The following is a 25,768-nucleotide window of genomic DNA, read 5'->3' as shown; positions in this document are numbered from 1 at the left end:
TGAGAATTTGGGGTGAAATTTTTTTTTTTTTTTTTATCCCACTGATCTCCTGCTCTGTCAGGAGTTCTCTATTGTGCTCCCTGTCAGGGAAGTCATGGGTTGTGGCCGGGCACCATCTAGTTTTTCTGGTCTCAGGATGATGTAAGTCTCTGGTTCATGTGGCCCTTTCTGTCTCTTGGGCTCATACTGATCGTGTGATGTTGGTGTTCTTCATTCTCCTTTGATCCAGGTGGGTTGATGCACCTTAGATGGCCGTTTGTTAGCATTTAAGACCCCAGATGCCACATTTCAAAGTGGGATGCAGAATGTTTTCATAATAGAATTATTTTGCCAATTGACTTAGAAGTCCCCTTAAGCCATAGTCCCCAAACCCCGACCCTTGCTCTGCTGACCTTTGAAGCATTCAATTTATCCCAGAAACTTCTTTGCATTTGGTCCAGTCCAGTTGAGCTGACCTTCCGTGTATTAAGTATTGTCCTTCCCTTCACCTAAAGTAGTTCTTATCTACTAACTAAGCAGTAAATAACCCTCTCCCACCGTCCCTCCCTCCCCTCCTCGTAACCACAAAAGTATGTGTTCTTCTCAGTTTATACTATTTCTCAAGATCTTATAATAGTGGTCTTGTACAATATTTGTCTTTTTGCCTCTAATATCACTCAGCATAATACCTTCCAGGTTCCTCCAAGTTATGAAATGTTTCACAGATTCCTAACTGTTCTTTATCGATCCGTAGTATTCCATTGTGTGAATATACCACAATTTATTTACCCATTCATCCGTTGATGGACACCTTGGTTGCTTCCAGCTTTTTGCTATTGTAAACAGAGCTGCAATAAACATGGGTGTGCATATATCTGTTTGTGTAAATGCTCTTATTTCTCTAGGATATATTCCGAGGAGTGGGATTTCTAGGTTGTATGGTAGTTCTATTTCTAACTTTTTAAGAAAACGCCAGATAGATTTCCAAAGTGGTTGTACCATTTTACATTCCCACCAGCAGTGTATAAGACTTCCAATCTCTCCGCAGCCTCTCCAACATTTATTATTTTGTGTTTTTTGGATTAATGCTGGCCTTGTTGGAGTGAGATGGAATCTCATCGTAGTTTTAATTTGCATTTCTCTAATGGCTAATGATCGAGAGCATTTTCTCATGTATCTGTTAGCTGCCGGAATATCTTCCTTAGTGAAGTGCACGTTCATATTCTTTGCCCACTTTTTGATTGGGTTGTTTGTCTTTTTCTGGTTGAGTTTTAACAGAATCATATAGATTTTAGAGATCAGATGCTGGTCGGAGATGTCATAGCTGAAAATTCTTTCCCAATCTGTAGGTGATCTTTTTACTCTTTTGGTGAAGTCTTTAGATGAGCACAGGTGTTTGATTTTTAGGAGCGCCCAGTTATCTGGTTTCTCTTTGTCATTTTTGGTAATGTTTTATATTCTGTTTATGCCTTGTATTAGGGCTCCTAGGGTTGTCCCTATTTTTTCTTCCATGATGTTTATCGTTTTAGTCTTTATGTTTAGGTCTTTGATCCATTTGGAGTTAGTTTTTGTGCATGGTGTGAGGTATGGGTCCTGTTTCATTTTTTTGCAAATGGATATCCAGTTATGCCAGCACCATTTATTAAAAAGACTATCTTTTCCCCAATTAACTGACACTGGGCCTTTGTCAAATATCAGCTGCTCATATGTGGATGGATTTATATCTGGGTTCTCAATTCTGTTCCCTTGGTCTATGTGCCTGTTGTTGTACCAGTACCAGGCTGTTTTGACTACTATGGCTGTATAACAGGTTCTAAAATCAGGTAGAGTGAGGCCTCCCACTTTGTTCTTCTTTTTCAGAAATGCTTTACTTATCCGGGGCTTCTTTCCCTTCCATATGAAGTTGGTGATTTGTTTCTCCATCACATTAAAAAATGTCATTGGAATTTGGATCGGAAGTGCATTGTATGTATAGATAGCTTTTGGTAGAATAGACATTCTTACTATGTTAAGTCTTCCTATCCATGAGCAAGGTATGTTTTTCCACTTATGTAGGTCCCTTTTAGTTTCTTGCACTAGTACTTCGTAGTTTGCTTTGTATAGGTCTTTTACATCCTTGGTAAGATTTATTCCTAAGTATTTTATCTTCTTGGGGGTTACTGTGAATGGTATTGATTTGGTGATTTCCTCTTCGATGTTCTTTTTGTTGATGTAGAGGAATCCAAGTGATTTTTGTATGTTTATCTTATAACCTGAGACTCTGCCAAACTCTTCTATTAGTTTCAGTAGTTTTCTGGAGGATTCCTTAGGGTTTTCTGTGTATAAGATCATGTCATCTGCAAATAGAGATAATTTTACTTCTTCCTTGTCAATCCGGATGCCCTTTATTTCTTTGTCTAGCCTAATTGCTCTGGCTAGGACTTCTAGCACAATGTTGAGTAAGAACGGTGATAAAGGGCATCCTTGTCTGGTTCCCGTTCCCAAGGGAATTGCTTTCAGGCTCTCTCCATTTAGGGTGATGTTGGCTGTTGGCTTTGTATAGATGCCCTTTATTAAGTTGAGGAATTTTCCTTCAATTCCTATTTTGCTGAGAGTTTTTATCATAAATGGGTGGTGGACTTTGTCAAATGCCTTTTCTGCATCAATTGATAAGATCATGTGGTTTTGTCTTTTGTTATATTTATATGGTGGATTACATTAATGGTTTTTCTAATATTAAACCAGCCCTGCATTTACCTGGTATAAATCCCACTTGGTCATGGTGGATTATTTTTTTGATATGTTGTTGAATTCTATTGCCTAGAATTTTGTTGAGAATTTTTGCATCTATGTTCATGAGGGATATAGGTCTTCTGTAATTTTCTTTTTTTGTGGTGTCTTTACCCGGTTTTGGTATCAGGGAGATGGTGGCTTCATAGAATGAGTTAGGTAGTATTCAGTCATTTTCTATGCTTTGAAATACTTTTAATAGTAGTGGTGGTAACTCTTCTCTGAAAGTTTGGTAGAACTCTGCAGTGAAGCCGTCTGCGCCAGGGCTTTTTTTTTTTGTTGGGAGTTTTTTGATTACCTTTTCAATCTCTTTTTTTGTTATGGGTCTATTTAGTTGTTCTACTTCTGATTGTGTTAGTTTAGGTAGGTAGTGTTTTTCTAGGAATTCATCCATTTCTTCTAGGTTTTCAAATTTGTTAGAGTACAATTTTTTGTAATAATCTGATATGATTCTTTTAATTTCAGTTGGGTCTGTTGTGATGTGGCCTATCTCGTTTCTTATTCAGGTTATTTGTTTCCTTTCCTGTAATTCTTTAGTCAGTCTGGCCAATGGTTTATCAATTTTGTTAATTTTTTCAAAGAACCAGCTTTTGGCTTTAACTCTTTCAATTGTTTTTCTGTTCTCTAATTCATTTAGTTCAGCTCTAATTTTTATTACTTGTTTTCTTCTGGTGCCTGATGCATTCTTTGGTTGCTCACTTTCTATTTGTTCAACTTGTACGGACAGTTCTCTGATTTGGGCTCTTTCTTCTTTATGTATGTGTGCATTTATTGATATAAATTGGCCTCAGAGCACTGCATTTGTTCTGTCCCAGAGGTTTTGATAGGAAGTGTTTTCATTGTCGTTGCATTCTATGAATTTCTTTATTCCCTCCTTAATGTCTTCTATAACCCAGTCTTTTTTCAGGAGGGTATTGTTCAGTTTCCAAGTATTTGATTTCTTTTCCCTAATTTTTCTGTTATTGATTTCCACTTTTATGGCCTTGTGGTCTGAGAAGATGCTTTGTAATATTTTGATGTTTTGGATTCTGCAAAGGTTTGTTTTATGACCTCATATGTGGTCTATTCTAGAGAATGTTCCATGTGTGCTAGAAAAAAAGTGTACTTTGCAGCTGTTGGGTGGAGTGTTCTGTGGAAGTCTATGAGGTCAAGTTGGTTGATTGTAGCAATTAGGTCTTCCGTGTCTCTATTGAGCGCCTTACTGAAGTCCTGTCCTTCTCCGAAAGTGGTGTGTTGAAGTCTTCTACTATAATTGTGGGGGTGTCTATCTCACTTTTCAGTTCTGTTAAAGTTTGTTTTATGTATCTTGCAGTCCTGTCATTTGGTGCATAAATATTTAATATGGTTATATCTTCCTGGTCTATTGTCCCTTTAATCATTATGTAGTGTCCTTCTTTATCCTTTGTGGTGGATTTAACTTTAAAGTCAATTTTGTCAGAAATTAATATTGCTACTCCTGCTCTGTTTTGATTATTGTTTGCTTGATATATTTTTTTCCATCCTTTGAGTTTTAGTTTGTGTCTCTAAGTCTAAGGTGTGTCTCTTGTAGGCAACATATAGACGGATGGTGTTTCTTTATCCAGTCGGAGACTCTCTGTCTCTTTAGCGGTGCATTTAGTCCATTTACATTCAGCGTAATTATAGATAAGTACGTGTTTAGTGCGGTCATTCTGATGACTTTTTGTTTGTGTTGTTGACAATTTCATTTTTCCACTTACTTTTTTCTGCTGAGATGTTTTTCTTTGTAAATTGTGTGTTCCTCATTTTCACAGTATTTGACTTTATGTTTGCTGAGTCATCATGTTTTTCTTGGTATTTATTTTGAGTTATGGAGTTGTTATACCTCTTTGTGGTTACCTTAATATTTACCCCTATTTTTCTAAGTAAAAACCTAACTTGTATTGTCCTGTATCGCCTTGTTTCCCTCTCCATATGGCAGTTCTATGCCACCTGTATTTAGTCCCTGTTTTTGATTATTGTGATCTTTTACATATTGAGTTCAATGATTCCGTTTTGAGCATTTTTTTCCTTTTAAAATTAATCTTAATTTGTTTTTGTGATTTCCCTATTTGAGATGATATCAGGATGCTCTGTTCTATGACCTTCTGTTGTGCTGGTATCTGATATTATTGATTTTCTGACCAATTTCCTTTAGTATTTCTTGTAGCTTTGGTTTGGTTTTTGCAAATTCTCTAAGCTTGTGTTTATCTGTAAATGTTTTAGTTTCGCCTTCATATTTCAGAGAGAGTTTTGCTGGATAAATGATCCTTGATTGGCAGTTTTTCTCCTTCAGTGCTCTGTATATGTCATCCTATTGCCTTCTTGACTGCATGGTTTCTGCTGAGTAGTCTGAACTTATTCTTATTGATTCTCCCTTGTAGGAGACCTTTCTTTTATCCCTGGCTGCTTTTAAAATTTTCTCTTTATCTTTGATTTTGGCAAGTTTGATGATAATATGTCTTGGTGATTTTCTTTTTGGATCAATCTTATATGGGGTTCGATAAGCATCTTGGATAGATATCCTTTTGTCTTTCATGATGTCAGGGAAGTTTTCTGCCAACAGATCTTCAACTATTCTCTCTGTATTTTCTGTTATCCCTCCCTGTTCTGGGAATCCAATCACACGCAAATTATTCTTCTTGATAGAGTCCCACATGATTCTTAGGGCTTCTTCATTTTTTAAAATTCTTTTATCTGATTTTTTTTCACCTATATTGATGTCAATTCCCTTGCCCTCCAAATCCCCCACTCTGCATTCCAATTGCTCGAGTCTGTTCCTCTGACTTCCTATTGAGTTGTCTAATTCTGTAATTTTACTGTTAATCTTTTGGATTTCTGAATGCTGTCTCTCTATGGATTCTTGCAGCTTATTAATTTTTCCACTATGTTCTTGAATAATCTTTTTGACTTCTTTAACTGATTTATCAGTGTGTTCTAAAAAAAAAAAAAAAAATTTTTTTTTTTTTTCCCCTTGGCTTTTTCTGTAGATTGCCTTATTTCATTTATGAGGTCTGTCATCCCTGATGTCTTGAAGCATTCTGTAAATTAGTTTTTTATATTCTGCATCTGGCAATTCCAGGATTGTATCTTCATTTGGGAAAGATTTTGATTCTTTAGTTTGGGGAGTTGTAGAAGCAATCATGGTCTGCTTCTTCATGTGGTTTGATATCGACTGCTGTCTCCGAGCCGTCTATAAGATATTGTAGTGATTTATTCTATATTTGCTCACTGAGTCTTATCTTGTTTTGTTTTCTTTCAATATACATAAATGGGCTACTAGATTGCGCTGTCTTGGTTGTTGTAGCCCTTGAATCACTTATGTCCTATTACCAGCTGGTTTGGGCTGTTACCAGATATATAAGCCTAAGAGTCCGTTCACTGTTCTTGAGTAGAATCTGATTTTGGGTCATCAAGTGTGTGGTGCAGACTGTCACCTATCCACCCAGAGAAGTAGTGGTGATAGTTGTGTGCACCAGATTCTAGTAGCAGCAGGGGTTCACACTCCAGGGGGGGCAGGATGATGACAGGCTTCCCCCAAGTGCCAGTGAGGTAGGTGTGTCTCTGTTCCTAAAGCACTTTGGTGGGTGGGCTCTGCAGCTGTATCTTAGGTACCCAGTGCAAGTACCTCTACAGATTGGTAGGTGTCACCCTCCTTAGACCGCTAAGGCAGGAGGCTAGGTGGTCTGGGGGGAGCTTCAACCCTCAGTTCCCTGTTGTGGATCATTGAGGGCTCTGTTGAATACGCAGAGATATCAGACCCGAGAAACTTGTCTTCCCAGTAATCCGCTAAAACAATTACAGTCAGATCCCTATCAGAATTGCCTTTGCATTATAATAGCCACCTTGTTCCCTGTAGGGATGAAAGCCCAAGACTGTGGATCACATATGCTTGGCTGGAGCTGGTTCTGTATTTTTAGTCCAATTTGGGAAGGATTTTTGATCCCTGGGTTTTTTTGTAGCTGCTTGCCTCAGGCCAGGAGAATGGGTTAGGGAAAGACCAAAAAAAAAAAAAAAAAAGAGAGAAACTGCAGCACACTTCACTCTCTGGCTCAGGAAATTCCAACCTTAATGAAGATGCCTGGGAAGGGGAGGGGAGGGGAGGGATCCGATAAATAGGAGAGAGTAGCACCCCGGAATATAGACAAAGTTCCGTATCTTGTTTGGTGATGACTGTTTTACCTGAGATTCCCGAGGGGTGTGTAGCCTGTGTGTGTTGGCTGGGTCGAGACTGCCCCCGAGGGTCAGGCCTGCGTCCCGTGCTTGTGCTGTCTCAGAAGCCATGGTCAGTTCCTCTGCTCCCAGTCCAAAGTCCAGCACCAAAGTTCCCCAGCTGGGACGCCACACTCCAGGCTCCAAAATCAGTCGCTGCCTCCCGGTGACTTCTCCTCCTGTCAGCCGCGTTGCTGCGCTGCCTGCGTGCACTGGCTGGGCTTCCCCTGCGGTCTCTTCTGGGGGCTAGGGCTGCGTCCCGTGTTTGCGCCATCTCAGGATGCCATGCTTAGCTCCCCTGCACCCAGTCCAAAGCCTGGCGCCAAGGTTTTCTGACTGGGACGCTGGCTCCAGGCTCCAAAAGCAGTTGTTGCTTCTCCATGGTTGTTCGTTCTCAGTCTCTGTCACTCAGGTCAACTCTTTAGATCTGTGTTTGATGGTCAGTGTTCGTAGATTGTCATGTATGTGATTGATTCACTTGTTTTTCTGAGTCTTTGTTGCAAGAGGGATCCAAGGTAGCTTCTACCTAGTCAGCCATCTTGGCCCCACCTCCTAATACCAGCATTTTAATGCTAACGATTACCAGGTTCACAGTAAAGTGGAGAAAAAGTGAGAAACCACAGGCAAGGATGCAGTGAAACTGCTGGAGATAGAAAATTGGTACAATCATTTGGGAAAGCAGATTGGCAACATATCAAGAGTGATTACTATGCTCATATTGTGTGAAACAAGAATCTCGCCTTTGGGAACATATCTTAAGAAAATGATCCAGAAAAAGCTACAAATACAAAAGTATTCATTGTAACATTATTTATGATTGAGAAAAAATTGAAAGCAATCTCCATTTTTAGGTTCACTGTGGTATGGCCATATTAGGGACCATTACGTAACCTTGAAAAATTACTGCGATAATGACCATATAGTAATGTGAAGAAATAGGCATGACATATAACTAAAGCAAAAGGACAGGATAAAAACTATGTGCCCTGTTAGAGCTGTGTGAAAAGTGAACATACAAAGAGGAAATAATGCATAATGAAAACGGTCGTGTTTCAGTGGTGAAATTACAGCCAATTTTTTGTTCTTTATTTTATAAAATTTGTAACATGTTATTTACGTAATTCAAAATTATACTTTTAAGAAAAGAATGCCTAATAGAACCAAACCCATTTATCACCGAACAAATTACTTTTAAAGAACAGCATTATTAAGAATTTCAAATGTGCTTTGGAAGCATACTTTTCATATCTCTAATAATCATAAGACCCTTCCATTATGTTGTCCTTCAAAGACCTCTCCAAGGCTAGGTTTATTTATAAAATGTAAAATGTGCCAGCACAGTTACTGAGCATGGGACTCCTTGCTTTAAAGTTACTGCCTATGTCTACTGGAAACCCTGGTGGTGTAGTGGTTAAGACCTACGGGTGCGAACCAAAAGGGCGGCATGTGAATCCACCAGGTGCTCCTTGGAAACTCCATGGGGCAGTTCTACTCTGACACAGAGGGTTGTTATGAGTTGGGGTTGAACCGACGGCAACGGGTTTGGTTTGGATTTTATGTCTGTTAGGAATCTTAGCTTAACCACCTTTCATAGATGCTAGTATGGGTTGAATTGTGTCTGCCCAAAATATATGCTCAAATCCTAACCCCTGGTAGTTGTGAATGTGACTTTATTTAGAAATGGATTCACTGAGGTGTAATCAGTTAAATGGGGTCATTAGGTTGGGGCCTAATCCAATATGCCTGGTATCCTTATGAAAAGAAGAGACACAGACAGACACAGGGAGAATGCAGCCATGTAAAGATGGAGGCAGAGATTGGCATTATGCTGCACCAAGTCAAGGAATGCCTGAGGCTACCAGAAGGCAGAAGAGACAGAGGGATGAAGAGGCCCTACAGCAAACTGTGCTAAGTAATGGGCAAATCCCACCTTCATTACCAACTGCATACTAAGGATCAGCATGAATCTAATCTCCAAAATGTGGGGATGGGTCCAGTCCTCACCCTCTCCCTTCTCCATTCTCATCGCCAACCACTCTCACAGCACTGTCTCTGACCCTAGCCACAAGAAGCTGGGTCAGAGCTCCTAAGTTAGAAGGGCACCATCCTTCAGACTAGCTACCCGTGCAGTATTTCTCTGGCCGCCCAGATTTGGGTCAGAGCTTACAAGTTAAAAGAACATAGTTCTTCGGACTGTCAAACAGGCAGACAGAAGCCTCAAGCTTGGGGAGTTCGCAGGAAATCCCAACTTTCTGCTCTGCTCCCCACAGACTCAGAGCTGGTTTCCCATTACCCCTTCAGGATGCCAGCTGCAAGCTCGGGAATCTACACGACACCCTTAATTTCTTTCCTGCTGGCTTCTACTGCCCCTTTGGTTACATAATTTCCTGAAGCAACTCACGGAATCTCATAAAGAGTATACCATACTTACAACTGTATGCTTATTATAGCCAAAAAGAATGAAACTAAGAGAAGCATAGGGTGAGGTCTAGAAGGGTTCCCAAAACAAAGCTTACATGTCCCCAGGGGATGTACTACCCTTCTGAGAGCAAACATTCTTGCCAACCAGGAAGTGCTCTGAGCCTCTGTGCTCAGGGTCTTCACTGACCTCACCATGCAGTTATGGGAGATTACATCATGCCTCCTAAGGCCAGGCAACATTGTGCCACCGTGCAGTATTCCTTGGTCTAGTCAGCCCCTCACTCATTAGTCTGAGGTGTAGTCCAGCTCCCAGGAACCCAGAACAAAGGTCACATTGCTTTCTGCATCTCATACAAATGCTGGGTGATCTGGCAATATTCAGCAGATAAGGGGAAAATAATAAACTATATTTTAAAAACTACCTCAACAATCAAAGATATGCCAATTCATTTTTCCCTCATACAAAGATTTTTCCAAGTCTTGATTTGAATAACTAAGGCCATATTAAGATAGAAAAAAAGGTAACCTCTTTGACTACAATACAAAAGCATAAAGTGTAATTGTGCTGATTAATTCTCTTACAATTCAAACATTTCATATAATTGAGATTATTTCTAGCTATTGAAAAAAAGACTTATATTTCGAAGTTAGCTATTATCTTTATTAAAGATTCAGCTATTTAACGTGGAAATATTTTAAAAGTGTAATATTCTTTAGAGCATGAACAAGTAAAAATGGATAGAGAGACAGAAAGAGAAAAAAAGTAAACAGGACCAGCTACATAGTTTGCAGGGCTCAATGCAAAATAAAAGTGCAGGACCCGTGTTCCAAAATTATTAAGAACATCAAGACAACCATAGCAGAGCATGAACCCAAACACAAGGTCCTTCTCACGTCCATAAAGCTAGCCCTGAATGTAAGGTGTCTGAGCTATAATAAATAGAGGTATTGCTGGAACAATCAGCTTCCTTAGGCTTTGATTTAAGAAAAAAAAAAGGCACTTAACTGCTTACTGAAGAGAGCAAGCAGAAATAAATAAATGATACCAACATACAGAGAATCTGCTAAAATGCAATTCACTTTTTTCCCCCCAACTTCCTTCCAAAGCTAAATCAGCATATATAGATCTGAAGTTATTATAGTATGACAGGCAAAAGGAGCAGAAGAGTCATTAAATTTGATAGAAGTAATAAAACTACATGAAAAAAGAAAACAGGCATACTTTTCATTGGTATGCAGACAAAATAAAAAAAAATTAATAAAAATCTCCTTCATGGTGCTTTAAAAGTTTTGGTTAACATCCCTAAATGAACATTTAATACATAAATTCATTTTGGTTCCATCCCACTGACATCAAAAATGATGCCTGAATCAGAATACTGAGTAGGAATGCTAAAACCGAGACAGGAGTCCTCCAGCTCCATGGTGTAATAAAACACTACTCTTCCCTATGTTTTTAAAAATACATGTACAGATAAATGTGTTCCTTCAACCAGCAAATATATTCAGTATCTACTATCATTCAGCACTGTATTAGGTACTGAACTTGTATTTTCTTTCTCTTTCTGCCTTATTCTATGTATGATCAAAAGGGAGGAAAGCAACATCTCGTTCTACTGCCAACTCCAAGTCATGTAATGGTTCATTTGGAGGATTTTTCCCTCCAGTTTTGATAATACTGCTTAGTCAGTTCTTAGTCCAAGGTCTTTTTCAGCTCAAAGGCTCCTTGTTCAGTGAGCCTTTCCCAATCTTCTCAAGCACAAATAATCATGATTCTTCTGTGCCTCCCTGGCTGCCTATTTGTGCCCACATTAAAGGGCTTCTGATGTCACTGCAGTCTCTTCTTGTTTTCCAGCTTGTCTCCATTGCTAGACTGTATAAAAATCATCTTATGAACCAATGATTTTCCAGTACCTAAGCTGGTGGCTCAGTGGTAGAATTCTTGCCTTCCGTGTGGGAGATAAAGGTTCAATTCCAGGTCAATGCATCTTTGCACAGTGTCTGGATTGAACTGTGTCCCCCCAAAACATATGTATCAATTTGGCTAGGTCATGATTCCCAGTATTGTGTGATTGTCCACCATTTTGTCATCTAACGTGATTTTCCTACATGTTGTAAATCCTACTTCTATGATGTTAATGAGGTGGGATAGTGGTGAAGCACGACTCAATATACAAGATTGGATTGTATCTTGAAGCAATCTCTTTTGAGATAAAGAGGAGAGAGGTGAGCAGAGAGAGGGGGACCTCATACCACCAAGAAAGCAGTGCTTTGAGCAGAGCATGTTCTTTGAACCCAGGGTTCCTGCTTGGAGAAGCTCTTTCCTAGTCCAGGGGAAAACTGATGATAAGGACTTTCCTCCATAGCTGAGAGAGAGAGGAAGCCTTCCCCTGGGGCTGATGCCCTTAATTTGAACTTCTAGCCTACTTTACTGTGAGCAAATAAATTTCTCTTCGTTGAAGCCATTCATTTGTGGTATTTCTGCTATAGCAGCACTAGGTAAGACACACAGTGTCCACTCAACTGTCAGTAGAGGCTTGTGTGTTACTGTGATGCTGAACAGGGTTCAGTGGAGCTTCCAGAGTAAGACAGACTAGGAAAAAAGGCCTGGGGATCTACTTCCAAAACTCAGTCAATGAAAACCTTATGGAACAAAACTGTCCTATATGCAACCAATCATAGGGACGGCGCAGGACTGGGCCTAGTTTCGTTCTGTTGTTCACGGGGTTGCCATGAGCCAGGGGCTTACTCAACAGCAGCAAATAGCAGCAGCAAAGTATGTGGCAAACATCAGATGCAACCTAAAAGTTTCTTGAATGAACAAATGAATAGCTAGATTTATGCAATTATCTTTTGGATTAAAAATTTCCAGAGGCAGTTCACTAAGGGATGGACCAAATAAAGGAGGGGACTATATTGACTGGTTTTACATTCTTGATTTTTTGCCTAGCTTTGTTGTCCATTCGTAATTTCACTACCAGAGAGTGAGAGGTAGGAGGTTGCCTCATCTCTCCTTCTAAACTTGGGTTTTCCATGGCCCTGTCGGATGAGGTTCCAATGATACCTATCAGGCTTAGGGGACAACCCTGGGTACAGACAACGAACTGAGGTGGCATAGGTAGGGAAAAGGTTCACTTAGAAAACTGTTGCTTTGGACACAAGGAAGAGTTTTACTAACAGACCTAAGTGGGCTGCGAGTCTGATAAAAAGTCAACATGGAAGGCAAAGGTTGGAGGGGAACTTGGAAATTAATTTTAATCAATTTTAGGAAAAGGTCAGTTTCTGACCTTAGGTAACCTCATAATATCAAAATTACAGATTTGGCAGGTAGAGTCTCATGTTACTTTAGGTGGGTGGGGATGGGGACCAAAACACACACATATACGCACATATTAAATGTAATGCTGCGTGTTGTTTTAAAGACAAAGTCAGAATTTGTTATTTTAATGAACAAGTTGGTGAATGTATCTGGGCAATTCAGTTTAAGACCCAAATGCTCTGACTCTTACATAATGAGGTTTGAATATAGGAATTAAAGTGGGTTATGCAAAGGACAGAGTACCCTGAGAGAATGGACTAGCATACAAGAAATTATAACTGAATCATACACTTTCAATGATTCTTGGAGATTTCTTTTTCTAAAGTCAAACATGCATTCTATTGGAGAAATGGTATTAGAGCTCAGAAAACTGCCCCTACATAACTTGACATTTGCAATGCTATGAATGAAAATAAAATACAATTCATATAGTAAAAACCACAGCTACAATGTTATCCAATCATGAAGTATTTGACTGAAGTATATCTATATAATATCACAAATGAACATTAAAAACTTGGACACTTGATAACTCCCGATAATTTCTCATTCTTGAAAATTGAGGTTACCTATCTGTGACCTCACTTTCTATAAAAGTTTAAAAATCTATAACAGAAATTTCATTTAAGTTACGAGACGGAAGCATTCAACTGTATCCATTTATTTGAAAACAAACTTATTAAAACACTAAACGTTTTAAGGTAGTCATTTATTTTGACATTTCAGGGAATTAAACATGTGCCTACATGAGAAAAGCAATATGATTGTGTTATTTACCACACTGGTAATGCTGATACTTACAAAGAATGGAAAGTAACCTCTAATTCCTAGGTGAGTAATTGGGGGCTAGTTTTGCTGGGCTGTATTAAATGGTAAATAACAGGTATTAATACCATTTTTATCTAATTAAAACAACTCATATTGTCTGGACAGTTTTGAGCAAAACAAAAATGATCAAAACTATCAAAACAGAATTTCAGCAATTATGGGAAATGACAACAGCAACTGTTTACTATTGTTTATGAGATATCAGGCCCTGTACCAAATACTTGACATTAAAAATCTCTCTGGAATGTCACAGCATTATATGATTTATTACTATTATTTCCCAAATTTAATGTGTATCTACAGTTACTCTGTATACACGTTGTCAATGTATTGAACATTTATTATTATGTAATAACATTTCTTATTGTTATTGCTGACAATGTACCATTGTTCTGGGTCACTGTTTAATCATCCAAGAAAGAAAAGGCATTTAATTAAGGGTTCGAAATACACTGATGTTGCATAATATCAGTTCCTAGGACATTCACACTAGAGAAGGAAAGGGTGCCAAGCTGTGAATCACTCGTTTCAATGTTTAAGAATGAGGTACTGAGCAATGGCTTGGCTATGCTCATCCCAAGGCCCTTTGGCCCCAGGGCTGTTTACATATTCTCTGCCAGCATCAGCCTCACTGACTACTTTGCTTTTCTGTTTTGTTTCTGGTCTATAAAACGTTTGTCCTGCTTTGGGGCCCGACTGTCGCATGCTTGATTTTCTGTTTTTTTTAAATATTTTATCTATAATTGCTAGGTGTTTGAAAAGATGAGGTGCTTTGAAGCAAGATCTTACAGTATCATTCGAACTGGAAATCTCAGAGTCATCACCAAAAACGTTTAAATGTATAATATTCCTTCTGGATGCACCCAACAAAATCACAAGCACAGAGCTTTTAGAAACAGGAATTATTAAAATAACTCATTGAAGTGCAGAGGCTATGCCTTATTGCTTTTTGTAGTTTCAGCATGAATTTCAATCCTTGGCAACATGAGGCATTCAACAAACTGGGTGGATGAATGAATGAATCAATGAATGAATGAATCAATCAATCAATCAGTGAAGTGACTGGCACTGTCATTATCAAGGAATAGTTATAAAACATGTCATTAAGCCCTAGATATACATGGGAAGGACTGGAATAGAGAAATAACATGGGAACCAGATGACTTTGAGAATATGTGAGTTTCTACATCAGCCCCTAAGAATATGGAGTGAGTACGAGCATAAATTTGATACCAGAGACTACAATCATAGTTATCTGTGACTGTGAAAGCAGTCTGCATCCAGGATAAAGTCAGGCAAATGTAAATCTAAATAAAAAACTCAAGCTCACTGCTATCGAGTTGATTCCAACTCATAGCAACCTTATGGACAGAGTAGGACTGCCCCATAGGGTTTCCAAGGAGCAGCTGGTGGATTTGAACTGCTGACTTTCTGGTTAGCAGCCATAGCTCTTAACCACTGTGTACCACCAGAGCTCCAATTATCTTAACTTTGTTCCTTTATAAATTATGGCAATATGCGAATACTGACAGCCTTTAAAGGTAATTTTATTTATGATTAAACATTTATAATTTGCCTATTAATCTTTGATAAGTTAAACCAAAGGCGTTGCACGCATATATGTCTTATGGGCTTGGCCTTTCCATGATAAGCTGTTTTCTTTTATTAAGAACAGAAATAAATCATCATCTTCTTTTATTAAGAACAGAAATAAACCATCTCCTAGGCTCTAGGACTCAATCTTATCCTCTGTAAAGTATCAAAGATACTATTTTAATAACTTCATCCAATTTCCTGAGCCCTCTAAGTTATCCATTAAGTCACAAATAAGATGAAATAAACATAGTTTACGGCATTATAGTGCCCAAACACTGGATTGGCACAGTGGCTGGAACAATGGGCTCACACATAGCAACAGTTGTGAGGATGGCACAGGACCAGTGTTTTGTTCTATTGTACATAGGGCCACTATGAGTCGAAAATGACTCTACGGTGCCTAACAACACTGTTCAAACAATGAATTCAAGGGGAAATACAAAATACAGGCACTGAGTAGTCAAAACAAAAAATACACTAGGAAATATAAGCCCAGGCTTAAAGAATAACTCCAATGGCTGTTGATTATTCAGCACTTACTATACGTACTACGCTAACTGCTGTACACTTACTGATGGGCAGAAACTGAAGACGGAAGAGATCCCATAACATGCCCCAGGACCTAAATCATATAGCTGAAGAGGTGACAACTGAAAGCAGGTCTATCTAAGCCCAAGCACTAAAGATTAGTTTCATATCTGGTTCTTTGTAATTCAAAGCCCTAATCCAAGATGCCTCAGGATATAGGCTAATACCCCACTATCAAATAAGAAAAGCCAATAAAATTTTTAAATCAACTTGAACATATAAACGGTTAGGGACATGGGTAAAACAGTCAAATGTCTACTTATATTTTATGTACGTTCTTCACATGACTCTTTAAAATCAGTGTTTTTGGCATCACTGCAAGAAGCTACTGAATCATTTAACAGTTACCCAGCATGCAACTCCACATCCACCTGAGGTACTGAGATAGAGCTTTTTGTTTTGACTTCGTATATGATGATGTCACCGGAAACTGTAATGCAAAATGAAAGTGCTCTCGCCATCCTTGCTTCTAAGGAGCATTCTGGTCGTATTTCTTCCAAGACAGATTTGTTTGTTCTTTTGGCAGCCCACGGTATATTCAATATCCTTTGCCAAGACCACAATTCAAAGGCATCAGTTCTTCTTCAGCCTTCCTTATTCATTGTCCAGCTTTCACATGCATATTAGGTGATCAAAAACACCATGGATTGGGTCAGGTGCACCTTAATCTTCAAGGTGATACCTTTGCTCTTCAACACTTTAAAGAGCTCTTTTCCAGCATATATGCTCAAGGCAATGCATCTTTTGATTTCTTGACTGCTGCTTCTATGGGTGCTGATTGTGGATTCAACTAAAATGAAATCCTTGACAACTTCAATCTTCTTTCCATTTAACATGATGTGGCTTACTGGTCCAGTTGTAAGGATGTCTGTTTTCTTTATTTTGAGCTGTAATCCACACTGAAGGCTGTGGTCTTTGATTGTCATCAGTAAGTTCTTCATGTCCTCTTCACTTCAGCAAGCAAGGTTGTGTCACCTGCATAATGCAGGCTGTTAATGAGTCTTTCTCCGTGTCTCCCTGGTGACTCAGAAATTACCAGGTACACAGTAGGTAAATGATAAGTATTTGTTGGGAGGGCGAGAGGGAGGGAGGGATGAAAACCCAGATTTCATCAAACCACACTGTGCCTCTTTTTTTTCCACTGTTAGCAAAGAGGTAGGACTAAATTATTTCTCAGTCACTTTCAGACGTAATAATCAATAATTCTAAGTTGCATATGCATGCAAAAAAGTAAAGATCTCTCTGGATAGAATCTAAAGGCAAAGAGAAAAAATGAGGGCTTTGAACCAATTCAAACCAGTTCAGCCATGGCTGACAAAGTGAAACTGGAAGAGAACCAGATTTTTAAAATTTGGGTGATCCCGAACCATAGCCGGAATGGGAAAAATTACATGGCAAAGCCCTGGAATGGGAGATTTGGAAGAGGCAAAGAAAGCCCCTTCACCATGATGCATGAGACTGGATGCATGAGCCTGATACATGAGACTGGATTTTTGCCAGGACTGAGGAGCATGACACACATCCAAAGCAGTGTAGTTGGCCACCATCTTTGAGCAAGGTACCGCTATTTCCAACTCTGCACAGAATCCAACGGCCAAGAAATCTGGTTGCTATGCTTGGAAAAAAAAAAAAAAAAAAGCTGCCACAAAACATAGAGCCACCACATGTACTCTCAGAATAGATTCTGATTTTAAGAAAACGTTCAGGATAAATTAGAGAATTACCTTTAGGTCAGAACACTGGCTAAAGTGAATGTCCAGGAAGGGAACTACTGGACGGACATAAGGCTGAACTAACCTACAGTGTGACTATTCAGTGATTAAGGCTCGCAAAGTTCAGTAATGAAAGCCAATAAGCACATGTAGGTGTTGCATTTCTTTAAAAAGAACCCTAGTAGTAATCATATATAGCGATTAGCCCTAATTTTAATAATACAGAGTGATTAGGGAACCCTGGTGGTACAGTGGTTAAAGTATTCCGCTGTAACCAAAAGTTCAGCAGTTCAAACCCACCAGCCGCTCTGTGGGAGAAAGGTGTGGCTGCTTGTTTCCATAAAGGTTACAGCCTTGGAAACCCTATGGGGTAATTCTACTCTGTCCTATAGGGTCGCTATATGTCAGAATCGACTCAATGGCAGTGGATAGCATAAAAACCCATTGATTAGAAAACATTATTTTTGGCAGCTGGGGAAGAAGGCTGCTTTTGACAGAATACTTATAACTGAGTAAAATAACATGTTACGCCACAGCAATTCACATTTTCTAAAATGCTTTAATTTACATTATTCATCTTATTCTCAGAATAATTCTGTGTAGGCAGATGGAATTACTTATTATCTCTATTTTACAGATGTAGAAACTGAAGGTTGGATAAGTCAGATAACTTTTTCGGGGTCGCCCAATTATCAGTGGCAGAGTGAGCTCTGATATAAAGGTGTTCTCACTCCAGCTCAGTGCCTCTTCCACTTCCTTACCGCTCAGTAACAACTCAGTGTCATTTTTAACCCAAATTATCACATGTATGAGGAGCCAACCACCACACTTTCACCTCTTCAGTGCACCCTAACTGCCCTACAACCACAAATAATATATTATAGATATGGTAGCTCATACATTCAAAAAAGAACTCAGGAAGACTAGATTTTAAAGTCTTGACTCACAAAGTAATAGCAAATGTTACAACCAAAAAGAAAATACAGAAAAATCATGCTTTAAGCTTTTATTTGCCCTCTTGAGTTTTTTTCTTTCTGTATAATTCATAGGAGCAAAGTCAGATGTGATGCCAATTAATAAACTTATTAATATGTGATGGCCACCCTAGAGAGGACCACTGAATCATCAAGACATAATACTTCAGCAGTGACCCATTTTGAATGCTTACCCAAAATCAAGCATGTTTTTCCGTACTGGATAGTGCTATATAGGGAAACAGAAAACTGGTGATTTTTTTTCTGTATGTCCTGTGAATTAATTTATTCAACTAATGTATAACTGGTTGCTGTCCAGTCAATTACAGCTCATGGTGATGCCGTGTGTTATCAGAGTAGAACTGTGTTCCACAGGATTTTCAGTAGCTGATTTTTGGTAAGTAGATCGCCAGGCCTTTCTTCCGAAGTTCTTCTGGGTAGGCTTGGACCTCCAATCTTCTGGTTAGTAGCCAAGTGCTTTAGCTATTTGCTCCACCCAAGGCCTCCTAACCAATGTATACAGACAGCTAATTTAGTGCAAAATTAGCACCACTGTCATTCGGTGCCATTGAGTCAGCTCCAATTCATAGTGAGCCTGTGTACAATAGAATGAAACACTGCCTGTTCCTGCACCATCGTCACAATCACGAGCATCTTTGAGCCCATTATTGTAACCCTGTGTCCGTCCATCTCGTCGAGGGTCTTCCTCTTTTTTGCTGACCCTAGACTTTACCAAGCATGATGTTCTTATGCAGAGGCTGGTCCGTCGTAATAATATGCCCAAAGTATGTGAAATGAAGTCTCATTCAGAGTAATTTTTAATGTTCATTTTTAGTACATTCTCAAAAGGCAGCTGAAGAAATATATAGGGTGAGAAAAGCATCGTTAGGCTTTTGCCTAAACTAAGCCAGGAAAGTGACACTTGAGAGCGAAGAAGAGGGGACACACACACAGCTAAATTCCAATGCTAGCTCACTCACAGGTTGAGTTACAATGTCAATAAAGAGTGACGAAATAGTACGATCTTGAGTAGAAACTTCACAGGATTCTCTATAGAGTTTCTCTATTAATAATCGATCACAGTTAACAAACATTTAGAATGGTGCTGGCACAAAGCATGTGTTCAATAAATATGCTTTGAAATAATGATGGATGTATTTGGACTCACACAAATTGGGATCGAGTCCTGATAATATGAAATTGCTTGCTCATTTAAGTAAGGGTGTATAAACTACTTAACGTCTATAAACTGCAGAGTCTTTAAATGTAAAATGCAGATGACAGAATCATGATTTCTTAAAGGTAAAATGAAATAATGCAATACTTACTGTTATAAATTGAACTGTGTTCCCCCAAATGTGTGTCGACTTGTGTTGACACAAATTTGTGGCTAGGACCTATGTGATCTGACACACCCTCCTGCCCCTTTACTCGCCCAACCTGTCTGACCTCATCTCTCACCTCTCTATTTGGCTAAACTACTTCAGCAATGGAGCCCTGGTAGCACAGTGGTTAAGAGCTCAGCTGCTAACCAAAAGGTCATACTATTCCTCAGATATGCCAAGCATGGCCTTTGTGTTTTTCATTCCCTTTCCCTAGAGTATCTTCTCCCAGAGATTAGCACTGTTTACCCCCTCACTTACCTCAGGTCTCTGTTCAAAGTCACCCCATATATGGTACTTTCCTGATCTTCTCCACATCAACTAGCACTTCTGCCTACACTCTCCCATTTCTCTCTCCCCCCCGACCTTGCTGTATCATTTCATGGCACCTATTTTTTTTTTTTATTACATATTCTATATTTGTTCCCTATATGTCTAGTGTATGTCTCTCACTATTAGGAATTGGGCAAGAACTGTTTTATTAATTGTTGGTTTACCAGTGACTAGAATAGTGGCTGGTGCATATTTGTTCTAGCTGTTGTGTGCAAGCCAGTCGATTTCTACTCATAGCGAACCCATGTGACTGAGTAGAACTGCTCCGTAGGCTTTTCTAGGCTGTAGTCTTTACAGGAGCAGATCACCAGGTCTTTCTTCCCTGGAGCCGCGGGGTGGGACTCAACCACCAACCTTTCGTTTAGCTGATAACGCTTAACGGTTTTTGCCACCAGGACCCCTTTAAGCACTCAAAAAATGCTTGTTGAATGAATGAACCCATCTTATTTTCAGCGTCATTATCCCCATTGTCCTTATTACCTAAATACCTGGGCCCGGAGGGTTCAAACAGAGCAAATGCAATCATGCTGTGAAACAGAGTACAACGCAACCTAAAACATGGTAAGCCTGCCGGCAGGGGGAGGTAGAAAACAGCCAGGACTGACTGGAAAGGCTGATAATGCACTGGACTTGCAAAGGCCAGAATAGGAAAGCCATTTCCTATCTGAAGCCACAAACAGATTTTATTCCTTACATAGCACTTATATTGAAATAGCTCTGTATTATTATTTTCTATCACTAATATCTGAACTCACAAAAAAGGACACATGAATAATTAACAGAAAGGAATTTTTTTGGGGGGGTGCTTTAAGTTAAAGTTGACAGCTCCAGTTAGTTTCTCATACAAAAATTTATACATTTTTTTAAGTGAAAGTTGACAGCTCCTGTTAGTTTCTCATACAAAAATTGATACACGTATTGTTATGTGACCCTAGTTGCTCTCCTTACAATGTGACAGCACGCTCCTCCCTTCCATCCCCGATTTCCCCATGTCCATCCAATCAGCTCTTGTCCCTTTTTGCCCTCTCATCTCACCTCTGGACAGGAGCTGCCCATTTAGTCTCATGCATCTACTTGAACTAAGGAGCACTCTCTTCACGAGTATCATTTTATGTCTTATACTCCAGTCTAATCTTTATCTGAAGAGTTGGCTTCAGGAATGGCTTAGTTCTGGGTGAACAGACAGTCCAGGGGCCATGTCTTCTGGGGTTAGAAGGGAAATTTTTTTTTAATGTGAGAAAAATGTGATTTTCTAGAATCAGTAATTTTAAATCTTCTATTTATATCATGTATATGTATATATATATTTGACTTGCTTGTTCTTCTGGCAGTCTATCGTATATTCAATATTCCCTGTCAATACCATAATACATATATATATACACACACACACAGCATACACTAACAGTTTCTTTTTCTTATCTTACAGCTATGTCCCTTATCACATTCTCTTTTCCCAAATGGTAATTTTTAATAACTTAGTCACAAAGGTTCAAAGCAAAATATATTACAGGTGGTAACATTGTGCATTAGAGTCACTTATTACATAGATGACGTCTTCCTTTAGAAGAGTGCAGGTGTTTGTCATTTTAAACTGAGAAAAGAATTCAAGCATTGCATTAAAACGTAGATTTAGAATGAGAACTTCCATTGTATGTAAAGAGCAAAATCAAATAAATATTTCTCACTACCACAATTCCTTATTTTTTTACTTTCAATTAATATAAACAAGTGAGTTTAATATTTTTATGATTCTATCATTAACTTGTAGTTAAAAAAAAATTTCCCAATATAACACATTATTAAAATTTATTGAAAAAGTTAGAAAAATTTTACAGGTTAGGAGTAATAGTGTGCTTTAGATATCTTTAAATTCTGGGAAAAGGTTAATGAAGTATGAAGAGGCAACCTAACTTGAAAAAAATGGAAGCAAAGTATGCAATTCAAATAAAGTATCTAAATGCTCACAGTTAGAAGCAGGAAGTTGGGGGGTGGGTGGGGAGAAAGAGAGCCCTGTAGTAATTGGATGGGCTTAGATATTTACTCAGAATTTTATTTCAGAGTATTTATTTCACCAAAATAAAATTAAAAAAAAAAAAGCACCCACCGCATGTGGTCAACTTACTTTACAATGGTCATACTGGAGCTGTAAGGTGGGAACATCCCCTCCAATGGGCATCTGCTTCTTAAGCTCTTCATCTTTCACGTTCAGCCATTTGATCAGTTCTTCTAAAGATGTCAGCAGCCTGTTCCACTTCTCAGCGCTGGCCTCCAAATGGGCCCTGTTGAGAGAGAACATAGGCCTCAGATATAAATCGGATCTGTAGTCACAAAACTACCATACACCTTCCTTTAGTCTAGTATTCTTGCATTGCCAACCCTTGTTCGCTTCCCATAAAGATGCTGACTCTTGTAAAAACATATTTCCTATAAGAAAAAGCTACTTTTAATAAGCTATAATATTGAGAGAATGAGAGGCCACGTTGTTAATATCTATCAAAATTTAAAATGTACGCCCCCCACACCACAAAGGCATATATATCTGAGGCCTTCAAGAATAACAGGCATGATATAAAATCATATAAAAGCAAGTTTCAGTAGCTTATGCATAGTATATATGTACATCTAAGTATTTTTTTTCTCATTTCATCTATATTCACTGAGAGAGGGATAGAAAGAAAAGAAACTCTATGCAAGTATTTAGAAAGGTACATACCAGATGTGGTTACCACTGAAAAGCATAGCAAATACTTATTATTTTTTAGGAAACTACAAATGTCTTGATTTCTCTTGTAAACAAATAAATTATTAAAAGCAAAACATCGCCCACATTTACCTCAAAACACTGGAAAAGAAGATATTTGCTAGAACAGAATACGACCTGGCTTAAGGTTGACTGACGTCCAGTGGCAAATGTTCCTTGTGATCAAAGAACACCTGGGCAAAATCACTGATTGCAGTACTTTATTCCCTGATTTTAAGGTGAGCTCTTTATTGTGATAATAATTTCTGTTTTTAGCACAGGAAATGATCCTCATGATTCTTAAATTATGAACTTAATCATCAGGGAACTGCGTTTAAGAAATACATTTTTTATGGGGTTAAATTTTCAATAAAAGTAAAATCCCTTAAGAATAGAAATGTAAATAAAAGCCCATATTTACTAGAGCCCCAGAGAAAACCCAGTTACCCAGTTTCAATCCTATATGTAGGCTTGATCTGAACAGATGGATCAGACAGAAACAACTCCAGAGACTCAAGGAATCACCCTTTACTCAATCCTGGAGCCCAGTGAAGAGACTTCGGATGTAGATTTAATTGCTAACTCAGGTGAACTGGAATTACCTTGATTGTCTATGACCTTTAAGATTTAGAGGCAGATAGACACAAACATAAGCCCTGTTACATGACAGCTTTCAAAGAGTAAAGACTTTCCTCTTTAGCCCTCTTTCCATGCATATAAGTGAAATCAGAAAAATTATATTTTTATGTGCATATGGAAACCCTGGTGGTGTAGTGGTTAAGTGCTACGGCTGCTAAGCAAGAGGTCAGCAGTTCAAATCCACCAGGCGCTCCTTGGAAACTCTACAGGGGCAGTTCTACTCTATCCTATAGGGTCTGCTATGAGTTGGAATCGACTCGACAGCAGCCGGTTTGGTTGTGCGTATATACTATGCATATACTGAGGCTTGTTTTTGTAATTTTCCGTTATATCATGGCCAGCCTTCTTGAACGTCTCATATGTATGACTCATTTGGAGTAATCACAGGTGCAAGAAACCTCTGTTCACCATATTTCATATCCTCTGATACAACTCTCACCTTGATATTTACCTTAGACCCCCCACCTCCATAAATCTGTATCTTCACTGGGATAAGAACCTATGAGTCATCCAACCAGGCAGAGCCACTGTTGTCTCTTAGACCTATCGGTAAGTTACTCTTTGAACACCTGATCTACTTAAGCCTTTGTCTCAATGTTGATAGCTCTACTGTAGTTAATATTAACAATTATTCTCTCATTTGATCACATTAGCTGGTGCTCCTAGCAATATAAATTCAGTAATACATCATAGCTCAAAAGTTCATAATGTTCTCAAGAAAAACAATTATAATTCAGTTCATCTCTAATTCATAAAATAGTAACTATAATCTATGAACCAATATTTTAGCTAAAAAAGAAATTAGAGTTCTGCATACTTAAAATAGCATGACCCAGCATTCACAGTCATGTATAAAAGCCAATTATTCTGCAATCTATTTACAATTTGATTACTAGCCACCTGGTGTTGGCGAAGAATACTGAATATACCACGGACTGCCAAAAGAACGAACAAATCTGTCTTGGAAGAAGTACAGTCAGAATGCTCCTTGGAAGCAAGGATGGTGAGACTTCATCTCTCATACTTGGGACGTGCTACCAGGAGGGGCCAGTCCCTGGAGAAGGACATAATGCTTGGTAAAGCAGAGGGTCAGCAAAAGGGAGGAAAACCAGCAACAAGATGGACTGACACAGTGGCTGCAACAACGGGCTCAAGCCTAACAACAAACATGAGGGTGGCGCAGGGCCGGACAGTATTTATTCCTGTCGTACACAGGGTCAGTGTGAGTTGGAACTGACTGGATGGCACTTTTAACAACAACAACATGAAACAAAGAAGCTCTGGTGGTGCAATGGTTAAGCACTTGGCTGCCAAACTAAAGGTCAGTGGTTCAAACCCACCAGAGGCTCCATGGGAGAAAGATGTGACAGGCTGCTTCTGTAAAGATTACAGCCTTGGAAACCCTACAGGGGCAATTCTACTCTGTCCTATAGGGCCACTATGAGTCGGAATCGACTCTAAGGCAATAGGTTTGGTTTTTGGAATACAAAACCACCTATTCAAACACTGGAAACCCTGGTGGCATAATGGTTAAGAGCTATGGCTGCTCACCAAAAGGTTGGCAGTTCGAATCCACCAGGTGCTCCTTGGAAACCCTGTGGGGTAGTTCTACTCTGTCCTTTAGGGTCACTATGAGTCGGAATCGAATCGATGGCAACAGGCTTGGTTTTTTTTGTTGTTGTTTATTCAAACACTAAATTTCTATGTCTTATTCAAAAAGCTAGGTACAAAATAATAAAAAATAATTTGTAAATACAGAAAAGTTCAAAGCATTTTATATTTCTCAAGATGGTATGATTGTAAAATTCATGGTATTATCTTGCCCTTATGATTGGGTCAGTAGGTTCCCCAGGTGCTCTGGTAGACCTCATTTTACACAATTATGCTTTAACAAGGTTGTGATTCTGCTTGAACTCCAGCTTTTCTGTGTTCATATTGATTGATTTTAGGCCAAATATGTAATTACCTTTCTCTGATAAACAATAATTTCACTAGTCACAGAGCAGAACTAAATAATTTCAATGATACTGAAAATTCTCTCTGCTCTGCAGTTACAAATCTTTTTGCAACAAGTAGATTTGACTGAGTGCTTGCAAGTTCTTTCCAATATGTTTAAACGCGAAAGAAAATGACAGGTGGGCCTCAGAGGTTCCCAATCAAGAAGTGCCTGGGTATCTCCGTGAGCAAAACACTTATTGCATACCCTGACCTCGTGTTTCAGATTACTGGACACTGTTTCTTCAATGTCTGTACTTTAACTCTTTAATCAATAAATA

The 25,768-nt window shown here is 38.8% G+C and overlaps 1 protein-coding gene across 11 annotated transcripts in view; it reads right to left on the bottom strand.

The window, feature by feature from the left end:
* Window positions 1–25,768, bottom strand: part of UTRN (utrophin) — a 610,574-nt gene that overhangs the window by 155,287 nt on the left and 429,519 nt on the right. For all 11 annotated transcript variants that reach the window (XM_049902936.1, XM_049902887.1, XM_049902897.1 and 8 more), the window contains one exon: window positions 22,236–22,392. In XM_049902936.1, coding sequence (XP_049758893.1) covers window positions 22,236–22,392 — 157 coding nt within the window. The remainder of the gene's footprint in view (window positions 1–22,235; window positions 22,393–25,768) is intronic.

Source organism: Elephas maximus, chromosome 1, assembly GCF_024166365.1.
Source record: "Elephas maximus indicus isolate mEleMax1 chromosome 1, mEleMax1 primary haplotype, whole genome shotgun sequence".
NCBI lineage: Eukaryota > Metazoa > Chordata > Mammalia > Proboscidea > Elephantidae > Elephas > Elephas maximus.
The sequence above is the reverse complement of the archived record's forward strand: the minus strand, read 5'-3'. Positions and strand labels throughout refer to the sequence as shown.